The following is a 26,834-nucleotide window of genomic DNA, read 5'->3' as shown; positions in this document are numbered from 1 at the left end:
TGGACTGATGACTTTATTCCGCCTGAGTTGCGTAACAACATTATTTATCTTGATAAGCCTGATTCGGTTGAGAGAGAGGGTTATACGCTCACCTTACGTACTAGCAACTACGAAAATGAGCTTTAAGCTGCTTAAGATAATGGTTTGATACTAGGGAAAGTGATCCTCTAACCGCGGGCTTAGTTTCGACTAACATTAATAGTGAACGTTAGAATCCCGATAAGCGACTTCTGAATACTTTATTAGAATTAGTCTCTACCCGCTTCCAGCCGGGGAACGAGAAGACAGCACAATAATGTAATACACGATATAACACCTTATATAATAGACGTAATTTACCCGTAATTTTTTATACTATGCGTAGCCAAATCACCTTACTAAATTAATAGAGTAACCCCTAGTACCTTACTATCGCTTTTCCAACTCTATCTCCGATCGGCGTTAGAGGCTATCTAGAGGACCGTCCTTTACCGATATCTTTCGGATCGTTTATAGAGTAGGCTATAAGACACTATAGTAGAAGGTACGTTCTTTCTATAAGTACACAATTTCTCTACTAACTTTATCTAGATTCGCTCGCCACAAAACTTTTATGTACCTTGTATACGATATATTACAGCTCCGGATTTCCTCACTAGCGAATCATAACATATCGTGGATTCCAACGGTTGCCAAATCCCTGTCACTGATCTACTACATTACCAATTACGCTGCTAAGGACGATGTTTCTCTATGGCAGATGGTCGCAAAAGCTGCCTTACTCAAAGAGTCGCTTGAAAAAGCAAAGGTAGCAGATCCTCTAACAGAAGCTGACCTGCGCCTAAGCGAAAAAGGCATAAACAACTTTGCCCTGCGGTGCTTCAATACTCTTGCATATAACCGCGAAGTTTGTTTTCGAGTTTTCATGACAGGATAGGTTATGTCACTAACAGTCATAAATTATAATGGGTAACGCTCTCTGGGTATCCACTTCAAAATAATAATTAGAGATATGCATTTAAGCAGGATACTGAAGGCTATATCCTTTTCTTTATGTTTGCCCACCCACAATCAATTATATATACTAATCAACATAATAGGGTCTTTCTGTTAGACTGTACGTATAAGACGAATCGATATAAGATGCCTCTTTTATATATTATCAGTCTTTCGCCATCAAATTTATCCTATAGTATTGCTTTCTGCTTTATGCAAAATAAGCAGGAAGAAAGCTATAAATAGACTTTACAGACTTTCTTTTTATAGCTTAATCCCTTACCTTTTCCCCTAGTCCTTTACACTGACAGAGACCTTGCTCTATTAGGTGCAATTACAGCGATTTATCCGAAAAGTCCACACTTACTTTGCGTTTAGTATATTAACAAGAATATACTTGCAAAGACGAAGCAGTATTTTTCTTCGAATAAGGAATTTGAAGCTTTTATACAATTATAGAAAAGCCTTATTAATTTATCTACCGTTATTGAATACCAAGATCAACTAGCTAAGTTTGAGACTAATTTTAGTTAAATTGCCCCTACTGCCCTTCGGTATATTAAACAAACCTAGCTAACTTATAAAGAGATGTTTATTCGGGCGTGGGTAGGGCAATATCTTTATCTTGGAAATTAGGCAACCTCACGAGTAGAAGGCTCTTATACTTTTCTAAAAAAGTATTATGGGGGTCAACAGGTAATATACTCTTTATGTTTGAACGAATTAACAATACATTAAAAGCTCAGTACTATACACTTTCGTCTAATCTTGCAGAAGACAAGATTAAAACACTCAATTTTTGCTTATATTTTCTCTATTCGAATATTACAAAGAGTACATCACAATATTCGCTCCGCCTAATCGCTGAGCAAGCTAGTATAGCTAAAAGAGCTACTCCCGAAGCCCCTTTATCAAATTGTACTAATATATTCACTAGGACAATTGGCCTTCTATATACCCACCGAATCGCTAGTTTATTATCAACACATCAACCGATTCCACTAAGCGATATACATCAATTTTGGAGGATAGTGTTACGCGTTGCCGACTGGTCACTGTGAGTTAGAATATCCACGGGTTATACTTGCTTGATTCCAACTGTGAATTCCAAGAGTATCTCGCAACCGTACCGATGCTATGCAAAGCTTTACGTCGGGTTCGGGTCCTGTTGAGTATCTTGCAGAACGTGCCAGAAGTGCGCGCCAAGTAAATCAATCACTAAATGTTGCCACTGAGTGAGTCCCCTACTTGTCGGTTGGGTTGTCTTGAAGGTGAACTGTGAAGTGCAAAGTACTAAAGGTAGTAACCAAGTAACAATGTGAGATTGATCGCGAAGAACTAAATACATGATGTGGAATGAGTGTCCTTTATATCTAGCCCTTCCTACTCCCGGATCTACTCCTTCGCGGCAGATCTGGAGTCACGGTATACTCCTGCGTATACTCCTTGGAATCGCGCCGGGAGTATATCCTGGTCGTCACGTGGTGTTACCGGCTTTCCACATTTGGGTCGTAATCTGGGTGCGGGTAAAATGGTAGCCGTTTCCTGCGTTGCGCTAACCGTCCCATCGATTAAGTGGGTATTGGTTGTAACGGTTAGCCGCAGGCCGTTTCTGGCTCTCTTTCCGAATGTCTGACTTGGTGTCCCCTGGGGCACCCCAAGTATACCGAAACGCACGTGACAACGCTAATCCTTAGCGTCCGCGGAATGATTGGCTCACGGTTGCTCCTCAACTATCTGCGGTCCAACCGCCCCTCTCGAGGTCCGTAACAGATAGGCCTTAGTAATGAGGCATCAGAGTATCTGCCAATACTTGAGTCTATATTACCACTGCCACAAAGGATATCAAAGCAAGACAACATATCATCGGACCAAAGTGTTATGCAATAACAATAAATGTGCGCTACTATATATATTGGCTCCTGGGTCATATCCGCTGATCGCAGATATAGTGGTCTTTTTGGCCTAAGTGTATGATCATGTGACCCAGGCATGTATCGTAACACAAAGGGTTATCAAGAAGAAAGCGCTATCAAAGTGCTTAAACTTTGGAGAAATTGGCCATACAATTCGTTCATGTAGGGTATAATAGGATATGTAAATAATATGAAATGGAATCAGTGAAAGAGAAGCTCTTATAGTAGTAGTAGTTGATAGAATGCAGTTGCTATCGTGGTAAGTAATGCAGTTGCTATAGTGGTAAGTTATGCAGTTGCTGCGGTAATGTATGGTAAGGATTCTTGGCAAAATTGATTATGTGATGCGGGTATTACATAATTGCTGTGCGGCTAGCAAAAAGCTGCTGTGTCTGTAGCAATTCCCCTACGTCAGTTGCGGTAGGCTAGTACTATGCAGATCGGACATTGATAGAACAATGGTGGTAACACGGGGTAACAATCTTTCCGAGCATGATCAATTTAGGAACCTCTCGGGGGAAGCCGGCGCATTTTCTGTTCAACTACGGAGTAGGATAGGCCACTATTGTAGCCGATGATTGCTGAGTAACGAACTACAGGCCTCGCACTGAAAATACTCTCACACAGAAAGGACCATCCGAAGCCATTACAGGTGACTTGTGTTACCATTCACATGTCTGCTAGTTGATGCTTGTTTCCTAAGGCATCCATCTACTAACTTAATTTAACTATTTAGAGAGCTTTCTCTCGCCATCTCTCCTTCTTTCCTTCTTCCTCTCTCATGCTTAGTTGCTTCGTTGAATGCTACCACTGTTGATTTGATATCTCATGTGCCTGGGCGTAACAACTTGCTTCAGAGAGTAGCATGCTAGTAATGCCCGAGTCATTGGTGTTCTTATGAGTATTTCAACCCCCATGCAATTCAAGCTACCTAAAACTGCTATTTCGGTGGGGACCATCGGCCAACGCTCCACCATATGCTGGTAGCAAGGACTCACCACACCAATTTGCAGATTACCACGAGCGACTCAACCACGATGATGCGTGTATCGATTGCTCATGCGGCCGACGGAAAGGGCTGCATCATCTCTTCTACCCTCTTCTACAGCCGGAAGGTATCACCGCGACAATCCACCGTGCAATAGGCAGAGACTTCGACAAGTTCAGTCCCTCTCACGCAGGCTACCTACTCTTGATAACTGTAGCAAGCGCCCTTCCCGGCCGCATGACAGCAGTCTCTAAATCCGCCTTTCTTTTCCCAGTCGTCCCATTCATCCGTAGTTTGATATCACTTTCCATAAGCTGCTTGACAGTTGTCCCATTTCAATTTATGTCCGCAGTCGTAGGTCGGATAAACTCCATTCCACGGCTTTCCTTCATTCGTACAAGTAGTAGTAGACTTGCCACACCAATACCACACATGATTGAAGGCGTGTGTCTGAGATGCCAAATTTGCAATGACGGCGGCGGCAGTTATTGGCTTCATAATATTGGCTTCGAGGAACAATAGCTAAAGAAAAAAGCTCGAGAGGCTTATGTATTTCGTTAGCTGAGAGTAGATACTTATATAATAGTTGATTTAGAGACTCACACTTACAATATCGCGCGACACAATAGCATAGGAATGAATGTTTAAAAATCCTTGATCATACGGAGGGAAAATGCCCAATTTATATAGAGCATCTCCCCTTTATGTGGGTCTGCTTACACAAGCAGGTAACCAATAATTCACGGTATATCCCCGCCCCATAGTCTTTGAGTTCCACACGATCCGGGCCCGGTCTTCCACGTCCCATGTGCGACATGCCAAGATGACCTATTCGGATGAATACGCCCTGTACTCTGACCTATTTGGCCATCATGGGGCAATCTGCGGGGCGACGCCGATCGTTTGCCTCCTGGCCGACGCTTGCCGTGTGGCGTCGCCATTGAAGATATGTTATTGGAGATTCCTACACCCACCGCGGGCACGACGTGCTGAGCAGAAATGCACAGATATGATTATCCTCTTCAAGCAGTACTGAAGTAAAAATTTCTTTACTCTTTAGGTTAGGAAATTTTACATGTATCTGATGACTCGATCCCTTTGACCTCGATAGGGTTTGCAGGGTTTGTCGTCTTCTTTGGCCCTGCACGAAGCAGGCCGGGGTTTTCCTGTCAGGACCAGGCCTTGTTCCTTTCCTTTGTGCTTCAGGGGCTTATAGACCCTCTTCTGTTCCCTTCTGCTTCTTCTTCCTTTTTCCTAGTCGTCTTCGTCTTCCTGTTCCTAGATAGATCAATTGACTCAGTCTCCCTGTTCTCTTCTCGCTTCCTGTGCCAGCAGTGCCGTGGGCGCTGTTAGTGTCATTTCCTCTACAACTAGCCTGTCCAAAAAGCCAAGTCACGAACTCAATTCAACCCTGTCTACGTGGAGCTTGCCTTGCCTTCTTAAGTCTTTACGGCAGCGCGGGCAGTGTCCCAGCATTCAATACATAGAGTCTGCACACTAGAGACGCAACCTCTAAAATCAACAGGCACATAGGTAAACAGCAGCTCGACTGCTGGATGAAATGAGGAAGGCACAAAGAAAGACCCGTCTTCCTTCCTCTACTAGTAGGTTGCCCACTTGCTTTTCCCCTTCACGACATTAGTAAAATTCTGGGCAATAATTTGGACCGTCCGCGGCGATGGATGAAGCTCATCAAACCACAGGAAAGAGGGTAGCTTAGTGCACGTAGTTTCACTGACATCACAATTTTTGTTGAACCCGGTGACATTGGCCGGAGCGCTCCTATTGAGGTATAATGTTGGGTTAGTATAAATATAGGTAAACTTGTGAGAGTTAGGAAAGAATCTTACGTGCCTGCCTGGGGTTGAACATACCAATCCAACATGTCCATGATAGCGAATTTAGACCCAGGATATCGGTTTCGGATTATCAGTTCGAAGGGGGTCTGATATTTAAAAGCATTGTTGACATTGGCAACCTGTTCCCACATCCGATAACTGATCGCAGTCAAATTGCTAGGCTTATCTGGCAAGTAGTGGTTCGGTCCCACGCCGTGATGTTCTGGGGATGCGTATAGTGGGGCCAATTGCAACGATACTACATTCATGAGCACGAAGAAGCGACCGCCGTTCTCATAAACTTTATCCAAGGCTGAATAAACGCATACGATATAGGGATGCAAAGGTTGATTGATTGAAGAAAGAACGAATATCATGGGGCAGGTTGAAATACCCTATGGATGGTTAGGTACACGGTGTTACGACGACCGTAATGCCCAGAATACTAAAATGCTATACAAAACACAAAGGAAAGCGGGTCACTCGGTATAACCCATGTCTAGTGGTAAGTTACTGCTCCATGTCTCGACACTTGATTTTTAAGGGAAAGTAGTAGAATGAAAATCCTTGTTGAACAAGAGATCATGGCAACGGATTAAGAGAGCGTAGCTGAGGATTAGCTGAGAAAGATTCTTTTATGCGGTAACAGTCCAATATAGCGGGCCTAATGGTAGACCGAGGCGTTGTGGCTAAAAAGGTCATATCGTAGTTAAAAGTTAAAGTTGTGGAATACAACAACAGAAGCCGATAAGACATTTTAGGATCGAGGTCGCCCAAAACACGAGACCCAAGTCTAGCCAACAAACGAGCGGAAGAAGAAAAAAGAGAAATACAACTCGAGCCATTTCCGGTAAGAGCTGCGTCCAATGACACTATAAAAATAGCCTCCAATGACATCGAACGAGATGTCTTCAATGAAGGAGATGAGTTACAGCAGGCCATCAGGGTGATTTTGGACACAATTCGCCACAAATTTGTATGGACTTTTGGCAGTCTGTTGAGTCGCGAGACTTTATACCTTTTTGTCACGTGCGGGACGTTTCCCTTCCTGTCACTTCGTACGTTTCAGGGCACAGCAGCGAATAGGAGCATACAATAATTGGGTTAAGGACTTACGATGGTCGTAGGGTAGGATTCTAACCTTTATGTACTTACTTCACGAGCCAGTGGCTGATGGGTGTTGTTGTAATGGCAAAGCCAAAAGAAGCTAGTTAGGTACAGTTTGTAACCCCTTACACTCCGTTACTTCGTTTCAGGGGCACTGTATGCGACAGCGCACGTCGCCAGTGCCCTGAAATGATCCATTAAGAGGATATTTCAAAATTAAGGCTACTAAGGATTGCAGGATCTTTTACAAGGGCATGGACTCTGGGAAATGGCGATGTCTAGAACTAAGTGATATGCCAAGTCAAATAAGTCACGGAGTGGACTCCGTGCTTATCTCATTCATACGCTGAGTAAAATAAAGCGGGGCCACATTATCTCCTAGACTTTGATATAATCTGTGGGTTGCCGATATGGCCTAAGGTTGCAAGGCTCGTATTTCAGTATGGGCCCAAGACAGATAGGAATTGCTTGGTCATGAGTTGACCCCGTATTAATAATGCTAAGAATTGGTAATCTTAAATCACCGTTATCTCCTATAAAAGGAATCATACCACGATTCTGGGGCGAATTAACTTCACAGGCGCCGTATATTATAGGTTTCAAAGTCTTGAATATTAAGATATGTTACAGCCAAAGATTTTTCTCACAGGGACGGTACAATGAACCCGCTCTTTGAAGGCCATGTTGGCGCTCTTGCTGACTGTATCATAAATGCAGAGTGGCTATGCAGGAGGAGACGTCCTATATGAGCTTCTGAGTACGCATCCTGAATGTGAACATAGTATCACTTGTCTCGTACGAAACCCAGCTCATGAAGTGCAATTCAAAGCAAGGTACCCAAAACTAAGGCTATTTTTTGCTATGTTCGAACCGGCTATTATTGAGGAGGAAGTAGCAAAACATGAGCTGGTCCTTCATTTTGCGACCAGTGCTGACAATGTGCCATCCGCGACAGCCATTGTCAACGGACTGCGGAAGAGGGGGGGAGGTGTCTATATTTATACAAGCGGCACTGATATTCTTCTGGACTCTGGGCATGAAATCCAAATTACTCCAAATCCGATACCTATTTTTAAGGATTGGTAGGGGATTTCTGAGCTTACTTCTTTATCAGGTAAGTTTACATACGAAGGCTACATATCACAAATCCTGCATACACTAATAAAGGTTATTATCTCTTAAGACAAAGCTGTATATCGCAATACCGACAAAATTGTTTTGGCAGCCGGCTCTGATACACTAAAGACTGCGATTGTTTGTCCTTTAACCGTTTTCGGAGCCGGAAGGGGCCCTGTCTTGCGGAGAACCGAATAGATGTATAACCTTACCCGGCTTATTCTTGAAACTAGCAAGGGGCTCCAGCTAAATGATGGGAAATCTTTCTGGAATCGTGTTCACATTCACGACCTGTCCCGTCTATATATTCGCCTGATTGACGAAGCCGTATTCGAAGGATCCAAAGCTTGATGGAATTCTGAGGGCTATTACCTTGCGGAAGGTGGTGAATACTTCTGGGGGGATATCTGTCGCAGAATTACGAAAGAGGCGTATAAGCTGGGACTTCTGGCCTCGGAAGAGATGATAGTGCTTGATATGGAGAGCAGGGCAGTTATGGCGCCTGCTGGCCGTCCTGTGGCTAACTACATGGTCAAAGCCAAATCAGTGCGGGCTAGAAGGCTTCTCGGGTGGACCCCTACGCAATCAAAGCTCCAGATATTGTAAAAGAAGAGGCACGTGCACACGCTCTGTCTTGAGAGGTGTCTTTAGTGATATAGCTATTCTCCGCACAATCCTCGATCTTCTTTTTCTTTCTCTTAGAGAACCTATATAGCCCTGTGTAGTCCACTCTGCTTCGTTTCTCAGGTGTCGGCAGCAACTGGCATGAACCACGGGTTTCGTTCGCGGCTGCCTCAGGAATCGAACTCATTCTGGGCGTAAGAGGAAGCGGTGCATGAGTGATTAGCATATTTGCAGAGTAATTAGAGAATGACATCTTTATTTGATTTTAAACTCCTGTGCCTCCCGATTGACCGAGACGCAATTTCCTGGAAGGGCTTTGTATCCTATTGATACGGCAGACGTGATCTGAAGATTGAATCTTGCCTACGTACACGCCCAAATGATCCCTTCGGATAGCGGAATGATGGGACAGACTGAGAGGGAGCCACTATACGCTAGGAGGATAGAGATTAAGTGAGACTTGTCTCTGTCAACTTCATTGGCTTTTCTGTGGCCAGACACTGTTCCCAGCTGTGCTTTCGATATAAGGCGCGATTGGTCTTGGATAAAGAGGCTTTTGTCCGTGGCATTGGCCAGTGGGGGTTCATCCAGATAGACAACGCGTTTGAAGTCTATCTTTCTGAGCTTTGTCATTCTGGTCTCGAGCTGTTCAATGTGAGGTCGATATTGCCTTTCCCAGGTCACCATCAAATCTACAAGCGACGTTTCTGATTTCCTGGGGTACCCTCGGCAGAAACTATCAAATTCCTTCGTGCGATAAAGGAGGATTCTGTCAATGCCAGCTTCTCGCATCTCCTACAGACTCTTCCAAAAGATTCGATACTGTCGCTGATTTTCGGCAGCCAACCCATACCCAGCATCCTGCATGAATTTTCTGGCCGATTGTTTTTCTGCTATGCTGAATCCATCGTTTGGCGCCTTTGCAGGTGGTAGTGTTGTTGGGTCAAGTAACTCGACATATTTGAGAATGATTTTCCAGTACACAACTTCGTTGCATCGGCTTTGTAATGATCTATCTGGGGCGAGAGCGTTGTTATAGTCATAGTCCACGAGCTTATCAGAATGCTCTCCAATTCCACCCACGACGCTGATATTGCTGGCTTGTAACGGCTTGCGATGTTACTCTAGCAAACTGGTTTAGCGTACGCAATGCCAGTTGCAAGAATGCATAATTATCATGCATTATGCGATAATTAAGCCAACAATGTGAACATACTTTCCTCCGTCCCGTGACATAACGGTATAGATGTCAACCGATTTAACTAAAGCGGTGGTCTTTGGCCTGACGGTCGTTATATGCAGGCAACCACCGAGCGGGACAAGGACTTTTGCAGGTTTCCCCGGCATTAATGTGACATCTAGAAGAATGAACCTTCTCAAAATCGGTATACGGACCCACCCTGCTGCAGGTGATTTTTTGACTCGTCTACACAGTCTGACTTGTCTACGGTATGCCAAGAGGGGTACGCACCTCTGATGCCAATTTCCCCTCTCCAAGCACAAGGCGACGTTTAAAGAACTTCGTCTTCATAAGATTCACATACGTACTATCGTATGGTCTTTAAACTGCGGCAAGGTAATGGTTACGCGTGGACCACCAAACAGATAGTCATCTCTGGTTGGAGCCCTCTCACGTTCGCTATGATGGATAACAATGGATGGCCATTTGTGGTAACATTGACCATCCTCGCTGTTCGGAAGCTGCTATGCTCTCCGAAGGTCTAAGAAAGAGTGTCAGTTTCCAGGGATAATGCAGGCCCTGGGAACTCGAATCCTGTTTCCAGGAATCCAGGATCTATCTTCAATGTTCCCCAAGATCTGATGGTTCACCTGCCTTCGCATTAGCTACGAGCTTTGACGTCAGAAGAGCTGGAGCAAATCGAAGGCTTGTAGGGTCACAGTTTCAAACCGCCAAATAACCGTGTCCAATCAGCCTTCCGGAGAAGCACAATTCCCCACTACCCTGTGGCCGAGGGCTTACTCCCGAAGTTCAAGAATGCTTTCAAGTTCGCGGTTCAGAATAACCTCCCTCAAAACTTCGGCTATTTATGTCATTCATGTGACGCAAGGCTACTTAAAAGGGCGATCCTGTCCCTCTCGAACTGGAGCAGACAAGAACCATGCCGCGATTTTGGCGCCTCAGACCAACCAAGAAAGTCTGTTCCTTCCATTAAATCTCGATGTTTCCTCATTCATTCTTTTGGACACTTCCCCGCTGCCGGCCGCGCGCGTATCTTTGAAATATGGCCTGCTAAACTATCGCTATCGTGCATCGGATAAGCTTAAATTCTACGAGTCCAATTATCTGCCTACTGACACCACTATGATCAGGATCTGGATCTGTACCACGTCGATAGCATATCTTGGCCCGAAGATTGTCTTAATGTGAAGCAGTAGCAGGAAAATTGGATGATATTGTAGCTATGAGGAATCTAAGTTTGGATGAGCCCTGAGGCTCCTAAAGTAGTGTGGGTCGGGGGTCGGGGCTCCACCCTAATCTACGAAGAGATTGGATATCGTATGTCACTTCTATCGCTGAGGTAACAGACACTTCTGCCAAGGATAATTTAACCGACTTCCGGAAGCGTTTTTGCTCACGATTGCGCTTTGATTTGCCCCGGCAACAATCAAGTATTTTAACTCGCATGGCGCTTCTTGAGGCTAAGATCACGTGCGGGGTAGTCAAATAGGTAGGAAAATTCCTGCCAAGCCTCAGGTACGTTGACTCCCTCTTTGAGTCTGTCGTCTTCTTATCATCCAACTCCCAGTGGTCAGTTGCCGATTCAGCCATTCACGAATCCCAATTTTGCTTAGACAGTGACTAACGCGGTCGAGCACCCGCGATTGCACTAGCCCATTCGGTCCATATGTTACGATCTTATCTTTGGCCTCCGTACGCAGGGGGATCACCAGTGCAAGAATTGCAAATCTTAATAACCTCCGTACTCCGTACTTATCGCAGCCACGGTAGTGGACGGGAAAAAGCGAAGACGGAAAAAAATTTTAGAGGATCTACACCTTACTGGCACCCCAAATGCTCAATTCCACTCTCTTCCCAGCAGTCCTTTCGTGTTCGACAGGAAATTGAGACATTTGCGATAGTTTAAATCCCAATCTCTGCGCTCGAGCTCATTGCTTTTTAAATACTATTCTAGTTTTCCCCATCCTTCTTGTCCACACCGTCCCTAGCCTTCCCCGTACCAGTACCCTGCCGCTGTACGCCAAAATCCAGGTTCCACCTACATCATGCATCTTGTTCCGAAGGAGGTAAGTTGAACAGCCAAGATTGATCTCGATGAACAATGACGCCGATAAGTAATTTGTACAGCTCGACAAGCTCACGATCGCACATCTGGGGTCATTGGCGCAGCGGCGTCTGGCCAGGGGTGTTAGGCTGAATCATGTGGAGGCCGTAGTACGTTCGTTTAACGTGGGGGTTGAAGGTAGTGTTTTGCTGGGCACGTCGCTGACAATCGTGGTTTTTTTTGGTCATCTTGCAGGCTTTGATTTCGAGTGTACTGCACGAGGTATGATTGCCACCATTTTTTGGAATTGATTGTAATGGCCTTGTGCCACACGCCAATGGAGATTCGAGCAAATAATGTGATTACGCTGTATAGCTGATTCGCGACGGACACTACTCCGTCGCCGATTTGATGTCCATCGGCAAGACCATGCTCGGTCGCCGCCATGTCCTGCCCTCCGTCGTGTCTACCGTGGAGGAGCTTCAGGTTGAGGGTACATTCCCGTCTGGGACATACCTAGTCACGGTGCACCATCCGATTAGTAGTGATGAGGGAAACTTGGAGCGTGCGTTGTATGGGAGTTTCTTGCCCGTTCCCCGGCGTGAGGCATTCCCCGACCCCGATCCAGAGGATTATATGCCTGAGAAAATGCCAGGCGCGGTGATTCTGGCCAAAGAGACTCGGATCGTGTTGAATGATGGGCGGAAAAGGATTCGTTTGAAGGTTATGAGCAAAGGAGACCGGCCGATTCAGGTAAGTAGAGCGGAGCGGATTCGTGCTGCACAGGGCTGTGCAATACAGTTATCTGCTAGACAGGGTCGGGAACTAAGGGTGATCTGATAATACTAGGTCGGATCGCATTACCACTTCATAGAGACGAATCCGCAATTGCATTTCGACCGCCTACAATCCTACGGTTTCCGTCTGGACATCCCCGCTGGTACATCCGTCCGTTTCGAGCCCGGGGATACCAAGACCGTTACCCTGGTCGAGATTTCCGGTCACAAGGTTATCCGCGGAGGCAATTACCTTGCCAATGGGCCCGTGGATCTCAGTCGGACTGATGAGATTATCGCCAAGCTCCAGGCGGCCGGTTTTGCGCATGTGCCGGAACCAACAGCGGATAGCGCGCTGGTTACTGGGTTCTCGATGGAGCGCGAGGCGTATTCGCGTATGTTCGGCCCTACGACAGGAGATTTGGTACGTCTGGGGTTGACCAATTTGTGGGTTCAGGTGGAGAAGGATATGGCCAGCTATGGCGACGAGTGTACCTTTGGTGGAGGCAAGACTCTGCGTGAAGGAATGGGACAAGCATCGGGGCGCTCAGCGGCTGAGTGCGTGGATACGGTGGTTACCAACGCTCTGATTATCGACTACACTGGTATCTACAAGGCCGATATTGGTATCAAGAATGGAATGATTGCTGGCATTGGTAAGGCAGGTAACCCTGATGTTATGGATGGAGTGCACCCGGACCTAGTGGTGGGCTCGTCCACGGATGTGATTGCGGGAGAAAATAAGATCGTCACGGCGGGTGGCTTCGACTCGCATATCCATCTGATTTGTCCCCAGCAAGTGGATGAAGTACTGGCATCTGGTATTACTACCTTCCTTGCTGGCGGGACGGGGCCGACCACGGGCTCGAAGGCGACGACTTGTACCCCGGGACCCAATCACCTCAAGCATATGATGCAAGCCTGCGATAGCCTCCCTATCAATATCGGCATTACAGGTAAAGGTAACGACTGCGATACCATTAGCCTCGAAGAGCAAATCAAGGCTGGTGCCGCTGGCCTCAAGCTTCACGAAGACTGGGGGTCCACCCCGGCCGCCATTGATAACTGCCTAGCCGTCTGTGACAAATACGATGTGCAATGTATGATCCACACTGACACACTGAACGAATCTGGCTTTATTGAGAAAACAATTGAAGCCTTCAAGGGCCGTACCGTTCACGCCTATCACACCGAAGGCGCTGGTGGCGGCCACGCACCAGACATCATCTCGGTCGTCGAGTACCCTAACGTGCTGCCTAGCAGCACAAACCCGACCCGACCCTTCACACTGAACACGCTAGACGAACACATGGACATGCTGATGGTCTGCCACCATCTATCTAAGAACATCCCCGAAGACGTGGCCTTCGCCGAGAGTCGCATCCGGGCCGAGACCATCGCAGCCGAGGACGTGCTGCACGACCTCGGCGCAATTAGCATGATTTCGTCAGACTCGCAGGCCATGGGCCGCTGCGGTGAGGTCATTCTGCGGACCTGGCATACCGCACACAAGAACAAGTCGCAGCGCGGGAAGTTGAAGGAGGACCGGGGCACGGATAATGACAATTTCCGAGTGAAACGGTATATCAGCAAATACACGATTAACCCGGCGCTGGCGCAGGGTATGGCACATCTTATTGGGAGTGTGGAAGTGGGTAAGGTTGCAGATTTGGTGTTGTGGAACCCCAGCACATTTGGCACGAAGCCTGTACAGGTATTGAAGAGTGGGATGATTGCAGTTGCGGAGATGGTATGGCCTATTTCTGCTCGTGACTATAACTCCCGTTTCTAATTGGTGTATAGGGTGATCCTAATGCCTCAATCCCGACCGTCGAGCCTAGGATCGTTCGCCCTATGTTTGCCGTATGTTTTCCTTTTGCTCCCACCCTACTTTTCAAGTCTGTTGACTGTTCTGAGACGAATAGTCACGCCTGCCAAGTACTTCGATCATGTTCGTCTCGCAAGCTTCCATCGACAATGGCGCCGTACAGAGCTATGGCCTGCGCAAGCGCATCGAGGCCGTCAAGGGTTGCCGTACCGTCGGCAAGAAGAATATGGAATTCAATGATGCCATGCCGAAGATGAAGGTTGACCCGGAGAATTATGTAAGTTGGAATTAAAGATTTTGCCTTGCGCGCTAGCTGTACCAAGGAGTTCTTTGGAACGAGCTGGATCTTTATTGGGAAGTGGTTTAGCTAATGCTCCGGTTTGTCTAGACTGTCGAGGCTAATGGCATGCTGTGTGACGCGGAGCCCGCAGCTGAGTTGCCGCTAACGCAGGCATATTATGTCTTCTGAGTTTTTTTAGCTACCCTAGGTTGGAGCTGGTGGTACCTGCCCCTATGGAGGTTTCAGATTACCATGTGGTATGTATTAAGGCCTTGGCGGTGGGGCCGGGAAAGAGAGTCTTAGTTTGTACTAGTCAAGGCGATCTCGAGAATGACTGTAGCGAAATACATCCTTACTATCGTGGACTCAATTTGAGACTATTTTTTTGGCGGGCTAGCTTGCTCGTTTTCACGCGCTTTCATTAGTACGATTTATCTAATATAATTGGCAGATTATAATACTCGATATGTTTTTGGCTATAACGTAATTCACAAGCGAGCTGGCCACCCACCGCCATTACAAAACTTCAAAATCGAGTATCTCAACCAACACCCATTAATTCAACTAGATAATACGATTTTTAACTATGTAACGTAACTCACACCCGAGCGGATCACACAGTCGAGCGGATCACCCTAATGCGCTATACTTAATGCCGTCTTTTGATCCATCCATATTTCGACCACCAGAGGTTTGATTCGATTAAAATTTTGGATTATGCATCTACTGTGATACAGGAACAGCATTTATATATTTTAACTATATGTGAAGATTATATAGATACGTTACCATAAAATACGCTATATTTTCCTCATTCAAGGCTTGAGTATATATATCTCCGTCAGTACTTTGATTAGTCGTCCTGAATTATAGAAGTAGGCTAGAGATAGTATTAAGTCTAGGATTCCTTAATATTTAATTATTGATCCTTCTAGTTGTTAAGATATGAAGTTGTAATTTATCACATTTAGTATGGTATTTTGGGGTGATCCGCTCGGCTGTGTGATCCGCTCGGGTGTGAACTACGTTAGTTAACGTAGTTCCCGGCTTACCTGATAACCCGGTTAACCCGATAACCCCAAAACACCATACTAAATGGGATTTTTCATAATTTCATATTTCAACCCCAAAGGCCAAGAATGTCATCTTAGGGATACCGTAGTGTTTGATATACCATGCTAAGTATATTTATTAGGTCGAGAAATTTTTCCAAGTGGTATAATATTAATATATATATCTACATCACTGGACCGGAGTGTAATTTTGGTAATATAGGTAATTAACCCTTTTCAAAATATTTGAGTCATGCTACACCGTTTTTAGTGCTCAGAATTTATATGACACTATAAATCAAAGAAAGAAATGCTTCTAGTTGTTGATATGCTATGACCTAAAAAATTGCATTTAGTATGGTGTTTTGGGGTTATCGGGTTAACCGGGTTATCAGGTAAGCCGGGAACTACGTTACATGAAGTAATCCTATGACTAATTTGGCCATATCCACTGCAGGTAGGCGGAGCCCTCCTGGCCGGTTGAATCGGCTGATTAGGCAGATCAACCTGATTATGCGATACTACTCCATCAGCTTCTACTGGCTGAATTAGCTGCTGAGCTAGCTGTAGGCCCTCTTCGATTGATAGGCCCCCTTCGTTTGTAATCCGTCTAGTCGATTGAGTGCGCTTTTGACGTTTCTTTTTATTTCCTGCGTGTAGATCGGCGTTCTCCTTCACTAGTAGCGTAGTATGGTGTAGGGCTTTTGCATGGCCCTTGATAATCTGATCAAGCATAAGTTTTGATGGTGTAGGCGGGCTATGCGACCGCTGTTTTAGGTGCTCTTTTAGCATAGAAGCTTGCTTTTCTAGCTGAATCGCTGTTCTAGGCGTTTTTGGTGTGAATTCGCTAGATCTGCTGCTTCGCCGGCTTGATGGTGGTGAAAGCGTTCGGAGCGATATATTAAGCTTAGAAAGCACTCTTCGGCACTAACTGGTACGATACGAGTAGCTGCAAAGCTGCTTTAAACGATATTTGGCTAAAAAGCTTCTATCCTTGCGCGTGGATAGTCTGTAAGAAAATCAAGCTTATCGATGTGATTATAGCCAGTACGGGCTAAATCGCTCACGAAGCAACCGTAGGTACGCTTTAGTACTGCAAAGCACCTAACATCAAGCGGTTGAAGTAAGTAAGACGAATGTGAAGGCATACAGAGTAGTATAATATTATTTTCGACATAGATCCGATCGAATTGAGGTGTAAGATAGCTACCGTGCCCGTCTAGGATTAACAGCCGAAATCGCCCTCGTACACGCGAAGTAGTGTATAGAATGAATATCTTTTGTAGCCAGCGAAGGCTAATTTCATTAGTAGTCCAGCTATTATTCGATACTTCGATTTGCTAATTGCTAGGGAGACTTGATTCGAACCAACCAGCAATATAAACCTGGCCCTTGAATATGACGCAGGGCGGCAGCGAATAGCCGTCGGCGTAAATCGTTTCGATCGCAGTAACCCATTCGCGATTACCTGGCTGTAGGATTGATCGCCGACCGTAGTATTCTGCTCGTGTAACCACCTTTTGTGATGCTATAAGGCCTATTGCGAATCCAGTCTCATCAAAGTTGTAAATATCCTCCGGTTGAATCCCATTCTCCTCGATCGTACGTTGCACCATCAAAAACCACTATTTTATAGCCTTTGGATCCTCATTAAGAGTGCGCTGATAGTCATATCGCCGGGAGAAGCGTGTTCGAAGCTCATCATGTCGTTTAACAAAATTAGATACCCAATTAATGCTAACGGTCGGCGGAGTGATTCCACGCGCTGCAAGAAGAACATTGGCCATTTCTCGTACAGTAACAGGCCTAGGCGCTGCTCCACGAATATCCATTGAATAAGCGAATCTTCTTCTAATTCGGTCAATTTATAATTGTTTGGGCGTGTATCAGCGCGTGAGACTATGCCATGGGCACGCGTTTGTAAGGCAGAACGCGGTAGATCGTATACCTTCGCTGCTGCGCGAATAGATGCGATAAGGAAGACGCAATTTTGGATGGGGTGGCCAACTCGCTTGTGAATTACGTTAGTGCATTTCGACCGGACTCGTTGACAATTAGTCGGTACGGGTACGGGTACTGGCCACCGAAGATCTCCAAATCGCCAGCGAGGGTAAAGTGAGTCAGTCACAAACTCCGAAAGTCAAAGGGTCGATGTGGTCTTTCGTCCTATTAATGCGGCGAGCTAACCGATCGCATTAACCATTAACCGAAGCACAGTCAAATTGCCACGAGCGGAAGGCGACTAGCGTAAAAGTCTTGTGATACAGTAGCCTGTTTGACACATTCGAAATCCTTGCCTATTGCAACGCCGTTTATTCGAGCTATCCAAGGGCCCACACGATGGTTCAACCTGCCATCAGACTCCACTTGATTTCGTCTTCGATTTTGTTTGTCTGATTATTAGGCTAGTAGCTTGCACCATCCTGGCTTGCTCTGAGCCTCTGATAGCTATTATTAAGACTATAGTCCGCCTACTAACTCTGCCTGACTTCCTACAAACGCGCCTCACAAACGCGATAATGTCGTTGCCAGAGCCCCCTATTTGGTCCCGGGTGTACGTATACCTGTTGAATCGACGACTTTTGGTACTGACCCTGACAGCATCCTTTTGATCCTCACGATCGCTTCGTTTTACCCCCAAATCTTCCGAATCCAGACGACACACACTATCCGCGGAATCTCTTCGCTCTCTATTTTGTGGTGTTTAATCCGGGCCACAGAACAGCTCACTATCTCCATATTTTCACTATATGTTGATGTTGGATCTGACGGCAACATCCTCCTTCATGATCCGCCAAGCAAAGGGGACCGATTCAATCTGTGGCACTTTGCCATAGTCACAGTCCTTTTCTTATCACTGTGAGGATCACATACTAATTTAATATATGGATCCGTTTAGAAACTTACCCTCTTCTCCTGCAGATTCCTTCGAGTTACTCTCCACAGCGACCGTAGAAACTCCCTTATTGCCGCATACGCTTGTTATCTTTTCGTCTCGATTACACCCCTACCATGGATCCTTGAAGCCACGTCACCATTTCAAGGATTAGATCAACAATTCTTCGCAAGCATCTTTTACGCAGTACACAGTATGCTCATTTACCCAATTTTCACGATTCTGGGCTTCGTGGGTATCTACTACCAAGCTCGTGAAATCCTGACTATACCGTTTCCAAATGCGTTGAGTCTGTCGGGCCTCGCTGCACAAGCCGTTATTTTCACGTTGGTATCGGTGACGTTGATATGGGCTCTTCCTTTTCCCTATGAGAAATCGGATGGCGAATTCAGTTGGCGTAGTTTCTCTGTTTGGTACGGCGTTATTGGATGGATCATTGTCGACAACTTTGTCTTTGCACTTGGCCAGGCGGTGCTTCTTGCTTTGGGTCTACTTCGGTCGTCATCGAGCAACAACGGTGCTCTAGGAGGCGAAACCGAGCCACTTTTGGGAAGCGTTGCACATTGACGGATGTCTTGCTATCAAACAAATTCTGAACGGACAATGGATTCGAGCGCTCTAACTATGAGGGGTTTTTCATTCAACCACCGTGAACTCCACGTAGTTACTAGCCGGTATGACAAGCGCAGGTCGGCCTCCGTTGTCTTTTGGCTCGCGGACTTTGCCCTCAATAGTAACTACCGTGTCTTCATGATCTTGAAAATGACCCCAATCCCACCAGTCGAGTTGAGCTCCCTTATAACAGTACCGGAACGTATCCCCAGGCACCACATTTTCCGGGAAATCAGTCACTTGCCGCGTGAACGACCACGACTCACCTGGATTAAGTGCAATAAAGTCATTGTCTTCGTTGCGGCCCACATTCTTTGATACGGGGTTTGGTACTCTATACCGATGATGCGTGAAGGATCCACGTATTTCATATGGCTGCCACTGCCCGTTTTCTTTACGGTAGAGCCTGAATCCCTCTTGACGCCAATCGACATCCTTAAACAGGAACGCATGAAACACAATAGGTTCTCTGCGAGAGATATTAGGGGCCGCTTCGTATAATAGTATTGCCGTCACAGCATATCGAAGACGACTTGAGGGATCGTAGTCTTTCAGCGACAGTGTAGTAGGTCCAGTAATGCTCAAGTTTAGGACAGGCGCGCCATCCATTCGGTCAGACGCTAGAAGTGACCGAGGCGAAGGTGGCAACGGGCCCACATCGTCAATATCGCTTTCTTCGTCGAAAATATGCAGTGACTGCATCTCCGAGATAGGAAGGATCAATGATATGGATTTAGGGCTTAATTTGCAGTTCTGGTGCTCCGCTAATGTGCCCCAGTCCCATAGGGGGATTTGTCCACCTACCCATAGGGTCTGGTAAAACTGCCCCGGTCGAAAAGAGTCGAAGTAGACAATCGGCAAGGAAACCTCCCAGGAAACGCTGGCGCCTGGAAGCAGTTCTTTCATGCAAGGATCCGATATCGATACCTCTCGTGGCTGAATGGACTTTGCTAGCGACTGACTAGGGTTGATCGAGACTGGATGCCAGCCAAAATTTGGATTTCCTACGGGAATCCGCCGAAACAGCATGAAGCCGGACTGGCCGAATCCATCCTCAATCGGATCCCAATGGAAGATGCATGGTCGTCTTTCGGGATCATCTGCTTCCCGAGTGATAGTGAAAGTAATGGCGTACGACGTGTCAACCTCTAAGTCAATGCTCGGCTTTGCGTCAAATGTAAGATGAAGGCGAGGACAACCCGATCTATTTGGGTTAGCTTTGAGTTAGACATGTTCTCAGCGGACATAGTACCGTCTGTCTGCAGCAGAATACCTCAGATACGAGGAAGTTGCAGCCATCATTGACGGAGCCTCGGTCCAAGTAGATTGTCACAGAAAAAGATAGGAAGGTTGGGTGGACGGCTTTTCGGTATTCTTTGTTTCTGGTGGGAGGAAGTGCTAGGAAGCAAAGGCTTATCAAGGTCCACGGCGAGTCCGAGTACGAGTTTCGCGGTAGTCCGAGTCTAGTATGATTTCGCATATGCGAGAACGCGCTACGTATAGGCTAGTATCCGTGCCTTTCCTTTGGCTGGCTACCCTAGTAGTCGGCGCCCCTATTGCGCAATCGCTTATGGGTGCGCCCCACCCTAATGGTTTTTCCCACCGCAATGCACGTTTTTTTATCCCAACCGATTCTAACAGAAATTATGATCTTTTACACGGGCGCACTCTTCTGATACTTATTAAGGATGTAATATATAAGTTGATATAAAGGTCTAAGTCTCGGCAGAGCATTTCTATATTAATTTTAGGTAGGATTAGAGCTTATAGAAGACTTAAAATTTAGAGCAAGTTCACTTAAATAAAGACTATACTTTAAAGCTATATTATCGAAATAAGTGTATAAATTAACTTAAAGGGTAATTATCTAAAAAAAATGGCTCTCTACTATTAAGAGTATTCTTTTTGGGGGCGACTGCTGGCACGACATCAAAATTCTGGCGGCACGACATTTGGCCTGATTTCTGCCTTATTTCTGCCAAGCCTTTCACGGCTTACATTTACCAATTCAACCACCCTCTCTCTTCTTACACACACATCCTTTCCTTCTTCTATTCTGTCTTCTACTACTAGGGGCGCCGAATACTAGGGTAGCCAGCCAAAGGAAGGGCATGGATATCGGGCGTTCATGAAAGCTAGTAGTGGGTGGGGCTAGGGGTCCAAACATTGATGTAACGTCACTGTATTGCCTGTACTCCGTATGTTAGGTACGAGGAATAGCGTAAAACCTGCGATCCTGCGTAGTGTTTGCACTAATTCTTCACTTTAACCGAGACTATTATCAGAGAATTCTCGCAATTTCGCTGTGATCTAGAAAAGCTGTACGGAGTATAGAAACACCTACTGGAGCCGAAATCGCATGAGTCCACAAGGCTAACCAGAACGCCAAGGCTAACTAAAATTACTATGGTAACCCGACCACAGGCTCTATCACAATTGATGCTATCCTAGCAATAGCTGCTGTGGTTGGCGTCATGATATGCGGTGAAAGTAGGCTGTAGTGGAAGCGATTCTATTGTCTTACTTGGATGTTGTCTGCAACAAACGATAGAGACGACCTTGTGGGCTTAACGATGAATAGAGTAGATAGCTAGAGAAGCCGCCCTAACCCGAATTTGCCAAGATCGCCTAGAGACGCGAGCTATTGTTAGTCTCGCCTTAGTGCGGTATAGTCTGAGCTTGGGCTGGGTGTAGGACTGGCATACCGTTTATGAGGAGCAAAGACAAAATTCTGCCCCCTGCATGATTCAGATTATTGTGTATCGGATTCAGTTTTAGGAAAGGATTAAGTTATTTTCTGTCTCCTCGGGCGGCATTCTTTTTGTGTTTTGTATTTCCGGTGTGGAGGAAGTTACAAGACAGAGTATCCGACGAACTTTTTCGGGTGTTGCTGAAATCTGGAAAAAGGCAGTCGATACTGGACTTACTGGAAAGAAACAGTAGTTGCGGTATAGGTAGTGAGCATGGACAGGCAGTCTGGATATTAGCTTATTTGACTAAAATGCGACTTGCGATAGGCAGTTGTCTTCCCTCAGATCGTGTTGTAGTGGGTTAATGAGAACCCAAAGTTTTGAAATTGATATCCTTCCCTTGGAATATGCACGCTCCGACGGCTTTGTAACTATTATATTGTCTTACCCTTTACAGCTGTGTACCCACTCTGCTAAACTAGGCTTCGTCGGAAATATGGCTATCCATGAACTCGCAATTTAGCTAGTAAGTGCGCCGTCTTGATTCTCTATTAGCGTAGATCTTAGAATACGACCCAGCAATCACACACAAATTGCCATGCTTTCCCACAGAACAGTAATATAATACTTAAACGAGATGTACCACCTATCCAGTCCAGGTTCAAGCTGCCTTTTGAAAAAGTCAGTCGTTCTTTGCGACAATGAACTGGTACGCATGGCTTGCCCTTGTGGTGGCCAGCCACCTCGTCCATGGGACCAATGCAAAGGCTGTCTTTGCACATTTTATGGTATTTGCATCTTTGGTGGTTTCCTGGTGAGAGATGAGTACTGATTACGCTCTCATAGGTCACGAACTCCCAAAACTATACTGCTTCCGATTGGGAATCGGATATGAAATTGGCCAAAGATGCCCATATTGATGCCTTTGCATTGAACATGGCGTGGCAAGACAGCACCAACGACAATTCTATTAAAGCCGCCTTTGATGCTGCTGGCTCAGTCGGCTTCAAACTTTTCTTCTCGTTCGACTACGCGGGAAATGGGCCATGGAGCAAGGATACCGTGATCAGTATGATCCAGCAGTACAGTTCCAATGGAGCATACTTCCTATACAACGGCAAGCCTTTCGTGTCTACCTTTGAAGGTCCCGGAAATGCGGATGACTGGGTGGAAATCAAAGCACAGACGAATTGTTATTTCATCCCCGATTGGTCGTCTGTTGGTGCCAAGCCAGCTGCAGCACTTGCAAATGGTGTTGCCGACGGACTGTTTAGTTGGTCTGCTTGGCCATGGGGCAATCAGACGATGGATACCTATACAGATGCCTCTTATTTCCAGTATCTGGAGGGTAAACCATATATGATGGCTATATCACCATGGTTCTACACGAACCTTCCAGGCTACAACAAGAACTGGCTTTGGAAGGGTGATAGCCTCTGGTTTGACCGATGGCAGGAGCTTCTTGGTCTTGACCCGATGCCTGAATTTGTTGAGATCATCTCGTGGAATGACTACGGTGAATCGCACTATATTGGCCCGGTTTACGAGAAGTCTATGGCTGCATTTAACATTGGCAAAGCCCCCTTCAATTACGCACTGGACTTTCCGCATGATGGCTGGCGGGATGTTCTTCCTTTCCTGATCGATCTTTATAAGAATGGGAAAGCAGATGTTACTGAAGACAAAGTGGTCGTCTGGTATCGCCCGCATCCAGTATCTGCTTGTTCTACTGGGGGTACGACACTCAATACCGCTCAACAATTGCAAATCGAGTTCACACCAGCCGATGGCCTAGAAGACCGCATCTTCATCTTGGCGTTGTTCACCGACGGCAACCATGAGGTGATGGTTTTCAGCGGAGGAGAATCTTCATATTATCCTACCTGGGAATCTATGCCAGATGGGAATGGCGGAGCAGGCCTCTGGTTTGGCACGTACCCCGCTAGACCTGGAAAGGTTGCATTCGAACTGATATATGGGGATACTCAGACTGGTTCGCTCTCTGGAATTGATATTTCTTCCACTTGTCCACAGGGTTTCAATAACTACAATGCGTGGGTGGGAAGTTTTACTGGAACACTCTCCGATAAGGCCACGATTTTTCTTGAAGGCGATGAGTGTATCAAGGGCAAAGGTGCTTATGATTTCAACGATCTCTGTGACTTCACTTGCTCTTATGGCTACTGTCCTGTTGGCGCTTGTACCTGCGAGCAACTAGGTTCAGCTCGCACCAAGCCTAATGCGACAGGAGTCACTGGATATCCCGCGGAAGGCAGAGATGCCAACTACGAAGGCCTCTGCAGCTTTGCTTGCAATTACGGATATTGCCCAAGCAAGACATGCGATACTGTCGAGCATACTATGCCCATTCCCACGGTCTCTGATTTCCTGCCACCAGCTTGTATTGCTGGAACTGGTGAAGGCGACTCCATCGGGCTGTGCTCCTACGCCTGTAATTACGGCTATTGCCCTATCAACCTTTGTACTTGTACCGCAACAGGGCCACTTATCCAGCCACCACCTCAAACGAATATGTCTGGAATGGCGGGGCCAGGCCATTCCAATATTTTTGATAACTTGTGTGACTTCGCTTGCAGCCGTGGATATTGTCCGGAAGGGACATGTGAGTACAATCTTGATTCTGAGATCTCGACCTTTCGTCCAAACTTGAATTGGGGTGGCACAGGCGCGGCTATATGTTCTGTGAGCCAAAGGCCAGCGATCCTTCAAGAATTCAGATTCGCAATGTGGATGGCACAAAGCGCACGGGATGATCTGCAGACGTGGAGCTTCTACAAGACTTTCTTCTCAGAGAACGTACGAGCTGACCCAAAGTTTGCGAAAAACGCAGCCGGTGTCTACAATAACGTTGTGTCGATGCTGGATGGCTCTGGGTTTGGTCTCCAGATCACTTGTAACTTCACTGCAAACCCATGTACAGGTCCAACTCCCGACATTGCTTTCATGAATGCTGGCCGAAAAACAATGAACATCTGCCCTGGATTCTTCACGAATACCAGAATGACAGCCACGGCCGACAAGTTCCAAAACCCTCCCGCGAGCATTATAGATGCACACCACACGAGATCTGCTGTCCTTCTTCACGAAATGACCCATTCCAAATTTGCAATGAAGACAGTTCACCCGTCACAAGCCAAAGATTTTGCATACGGATGGGAGAGTTGCAAACTGCTTGCAGAGGGTACATTCAACCGAGGGTGCCAACCTTACGCTGGTCTCAAAGGAAACCTTTGCGCAGATACCAGCGACCCTTCAAAGGATGGCATCTGTAATGCGGACTTTTCACAGATCAATGCGGATACCTGGGCCGTGGTTGCCGCTGGTATTTTCTTCAGTAACAATGTTGGCACTGAAGTTCCCCTCGTTCCGCCTAGCCCTACCTCTGCTCAAGCCATTTCTGAGCTATCGACAGCAACAACTTCGGAGTGTGTACAGTATAATCCCCTGATGTTTGACCATGGGAGTGCATTCGAAATCAGTGGCGTGGTTTCATTTGGGGATTCTTTTGCGGCAGGAATGGGCACCGGGGTCACATCGTCAGACAAGTGTCGTGTAGGTCAGTCCAACTATGGCGACCTAATTTATCAAGAACTCCAAGATACTTCTATTTCCATCGAAAAGAAAGTCTGCTCGGGTGACACCACAACTGGTTTGGGACGTCAAATTCAAGAATGGAGTAGTCAATATTCTGCAAACTTGGCCACTCTGACTATGGGCGGAAACGATCTTGGGTTTTCTGACATTGTTTGGAATTGCATCGTGACCCCAGCTACTTGGCACTTTGGATCAACTTACCGCCAGTGGTGCGTTGAAGCTGAGGACAAGGCACGCGCTTTGATGAATGATCAAGGAGAGACCGGCCTACGCCACAAGCTCAAGACTCTCTATAAGCAGATTCTGGAAAAGGGCGAAGAAGTTGATCTCTCCCTATTTGTCACTGGTTACCCCGAGTTCTTCAACCAAGACACCACCGATTGTGACCAGAGCACCTTTCATTATTTCTGGAGTGGCTATAATCCTCCCAGTGATTGGTGGTTGAACCGCATGGTCTACCTCACAAACGATCTTCGTGCTGAACTCAACTTGCTGGTCTCTCAGCTCAACGATGTAATCATGGCTGCCATTCGAGATGCCAATACCGAAGCTGGTTCCACGAGAGTGTATTACGTGGATGTCCAAAGCAAATTTTACTCGCACCGCTGGTGTGAGCAAGGGATTCATGAACCTGACTCGAGCGCCCCGAACACTTACTTCTTTTTGAGCGGCTGGAATGATCTCCCTCTTGATGGTGATACTGTGACTTCGTCAGATGCGAGTGATGTTTCCTATCTGAAGCAAAATGGTATTGATCTGCCGGACCCTTCAAATTGTGAAACCGCGCTCGGTTCAGATCCAGACCCATGGCAGAAATGGCTTTGCCTTGTTTCAATCGCTATCAACCAAGAACCAGACGGACCGATAGCATGGTCATATGGAAACGCGACCCAGGCCATCAAAGATGGAGATCTCAACGCGCAGGATGTTTCAGACTGGTATTTTACCTATCAAATCAAGGCTTTCCATCCACGAAGTCCTGGAATGGGACTATACCGTGATGCGATCCTGGAGAAAATTGATGCAACAATCGGCCACTAGGGATTTCTATCGCTGTACCCAGCGCCAATCGGCTACTCGCTGCCTTCTGCCCTTCTACATTTCTCAAATTCTCACTTCTACTTCTTTCGTCTGTCGTTATTCCTCTCTTTCTTTTCACACCTTAGATCATTCACGATCTGATCATCTTTTGTTCTTTAGATTCTACTTATTATACTTCCATCCCGAAAAATTCATTGTTCTGCTCTATATGTTGATGTATTTTCATAATTATTTT

General features: G+C 46.3%; 6 protein-coding genes across 6 annotated transcripts; 3 read left to right on the top strand and 3 right to left on the bottom strand.

Moving 5' to 3' along the window:
• Window positions 1-5,480: 5,480 nt before the first annotated feature.
• Window positions 5,481-5,770, bottom strand: N7473_001561 (GDSL lipase/acylhydrolase family protein; the record flags this gene model as incomplete). The annotated part of the gene is made up of 2 exons (XM_057147501.1): window positions 5,481-5,661; window positions 5,754-5,770. The coding sequence occupies 2 exons, from the start codon at window positions 5,768-5,770 to the stop codon at window positions 5,481-5,483; spliced, it is 198 nt and encodes a 65-aa protein (XP_057011155.1).
• Window positions 5,771-9,359: 3,589 nt separating this feature from the next.
• Window positions 9,360-9,747, bottom strand: N7473_001560 (uncharacterized protein; the record flags this gene model as incomplete). Its single annotated transcript, XM_057147500.1, has 2 exons — window positions 9,360-9,664; window positions 9,711-9,747. The coding sequence occupies 2 exons, from the start codon at window positions 9,745-9,747 to the stop codon at window positions 9,360-9,362; spliced, it is 342 nt and encodes a 113-aa protein (XP_057011154.1).
• Window positions 9,748-11,749: 2,002 nt separating this feature from the next.
• Window positions 11,750-15,056, top strand: N7473_001559 (Urease). Its single transcript, XM_057147499.1, has 8 exons — window positions 11,750-11,831; window positions 11,893-11,979; window positions 12,065-12,091; window positions 12,185-12,562; window positions 12,659-14,335; window positions 14,389-14,448; window positions 14,511-14,690; window positions 14,802-15,056. The coding sequence occupies exons 1-8, from the start codon at window positions 11,811-11,813 to the stop codon at window positions 14,880-14,882; spliced, it is 2,511 nt and encodes an 836-aa protein (XP_057011153.1). The 5' UTR covers window positions 11,750-11,810; the 3' UTR covers window positions 14,883-15,056.
• Window positions 15,057-18,264: 3,208 nt separating this feature from the next.
• On the top strand, window positions 18,265-19,208 carry N7473_001558 (uncharacterized protein; the record flags this gene model as incomplete). The annotated part of the gene is made up of 3 exons (XM_057147498.1): window positions 18,265-18,299; window positions 18,347-18,604; window positions 18,668-19,208. 3 exons carry the CDS (start codon window positions 18,265-18,267, stop codon window positions 19,206-19,208), a joined length of 834 nt encoding a protein of 277 aa, XP_057011152.1.
• A 69-nt stretch (window positions 19,209-19,277) lies between these two features.
• Window positions 19,278-20,552, bottom strand: N7473_001557 (uncharacterized protein; the record flags this gene model as incomplete). Its single annotated transcript, XM_057147497.1, has 2 exons — window positions 19,278-20,457; window positions 20,506-20,552. 2 exons carry the CDS (start codon window positions 20,550-20,552, stop codon window positions 19,278-19,280), a joined length of 1,227 nt encoding a protein of 408 aa, XP_057011151.1.
• A 2,092-nt stretch (window positions 20,553-22,644) lies between these two features.
• On the top strand, window positions 22,645-26,599 carry N7473_001556 (glycoside hydrolase family 71 protein; the record flags this gene model as incomplete). Its single annotated transcript, XM_057147496.1, has 2 exons — window positions 22,645-22,731; window positions 22,790-26,599. The coding sequence occupies 2 exons, from the start codon at window positions 22,645-22,647 to the stop codon at window positions 26,597-26,599; spliced, it is 3,897 nt and encodes a 1,298-aa protein (XP_057011150.1).
• Between the last annotated feature and the right edge of the window lie 235 nt (window positions 26,600-26,834).

Source organism: Penicillium subrubescens (genome assembly GCF_028828155.1).
Source record: "Penicillium subrubescens strain IBT 31985 chromosome Unknown utg000002l_segment0_segment0, whole genome shotgun sequence".
Classification (NCBI taxonomy): Eukaryota; Fungi; Ascomycota; class Eurotiomycetes; order Eurotiales; family Aspergillaceae; genus Penicillium; species Penicillium subrubescens.
The sequence above is the reverse complement of the archived record's forward strand: the minus strand, read 5'-3'. Positions and strand labels throughout refer to the sequence as shown.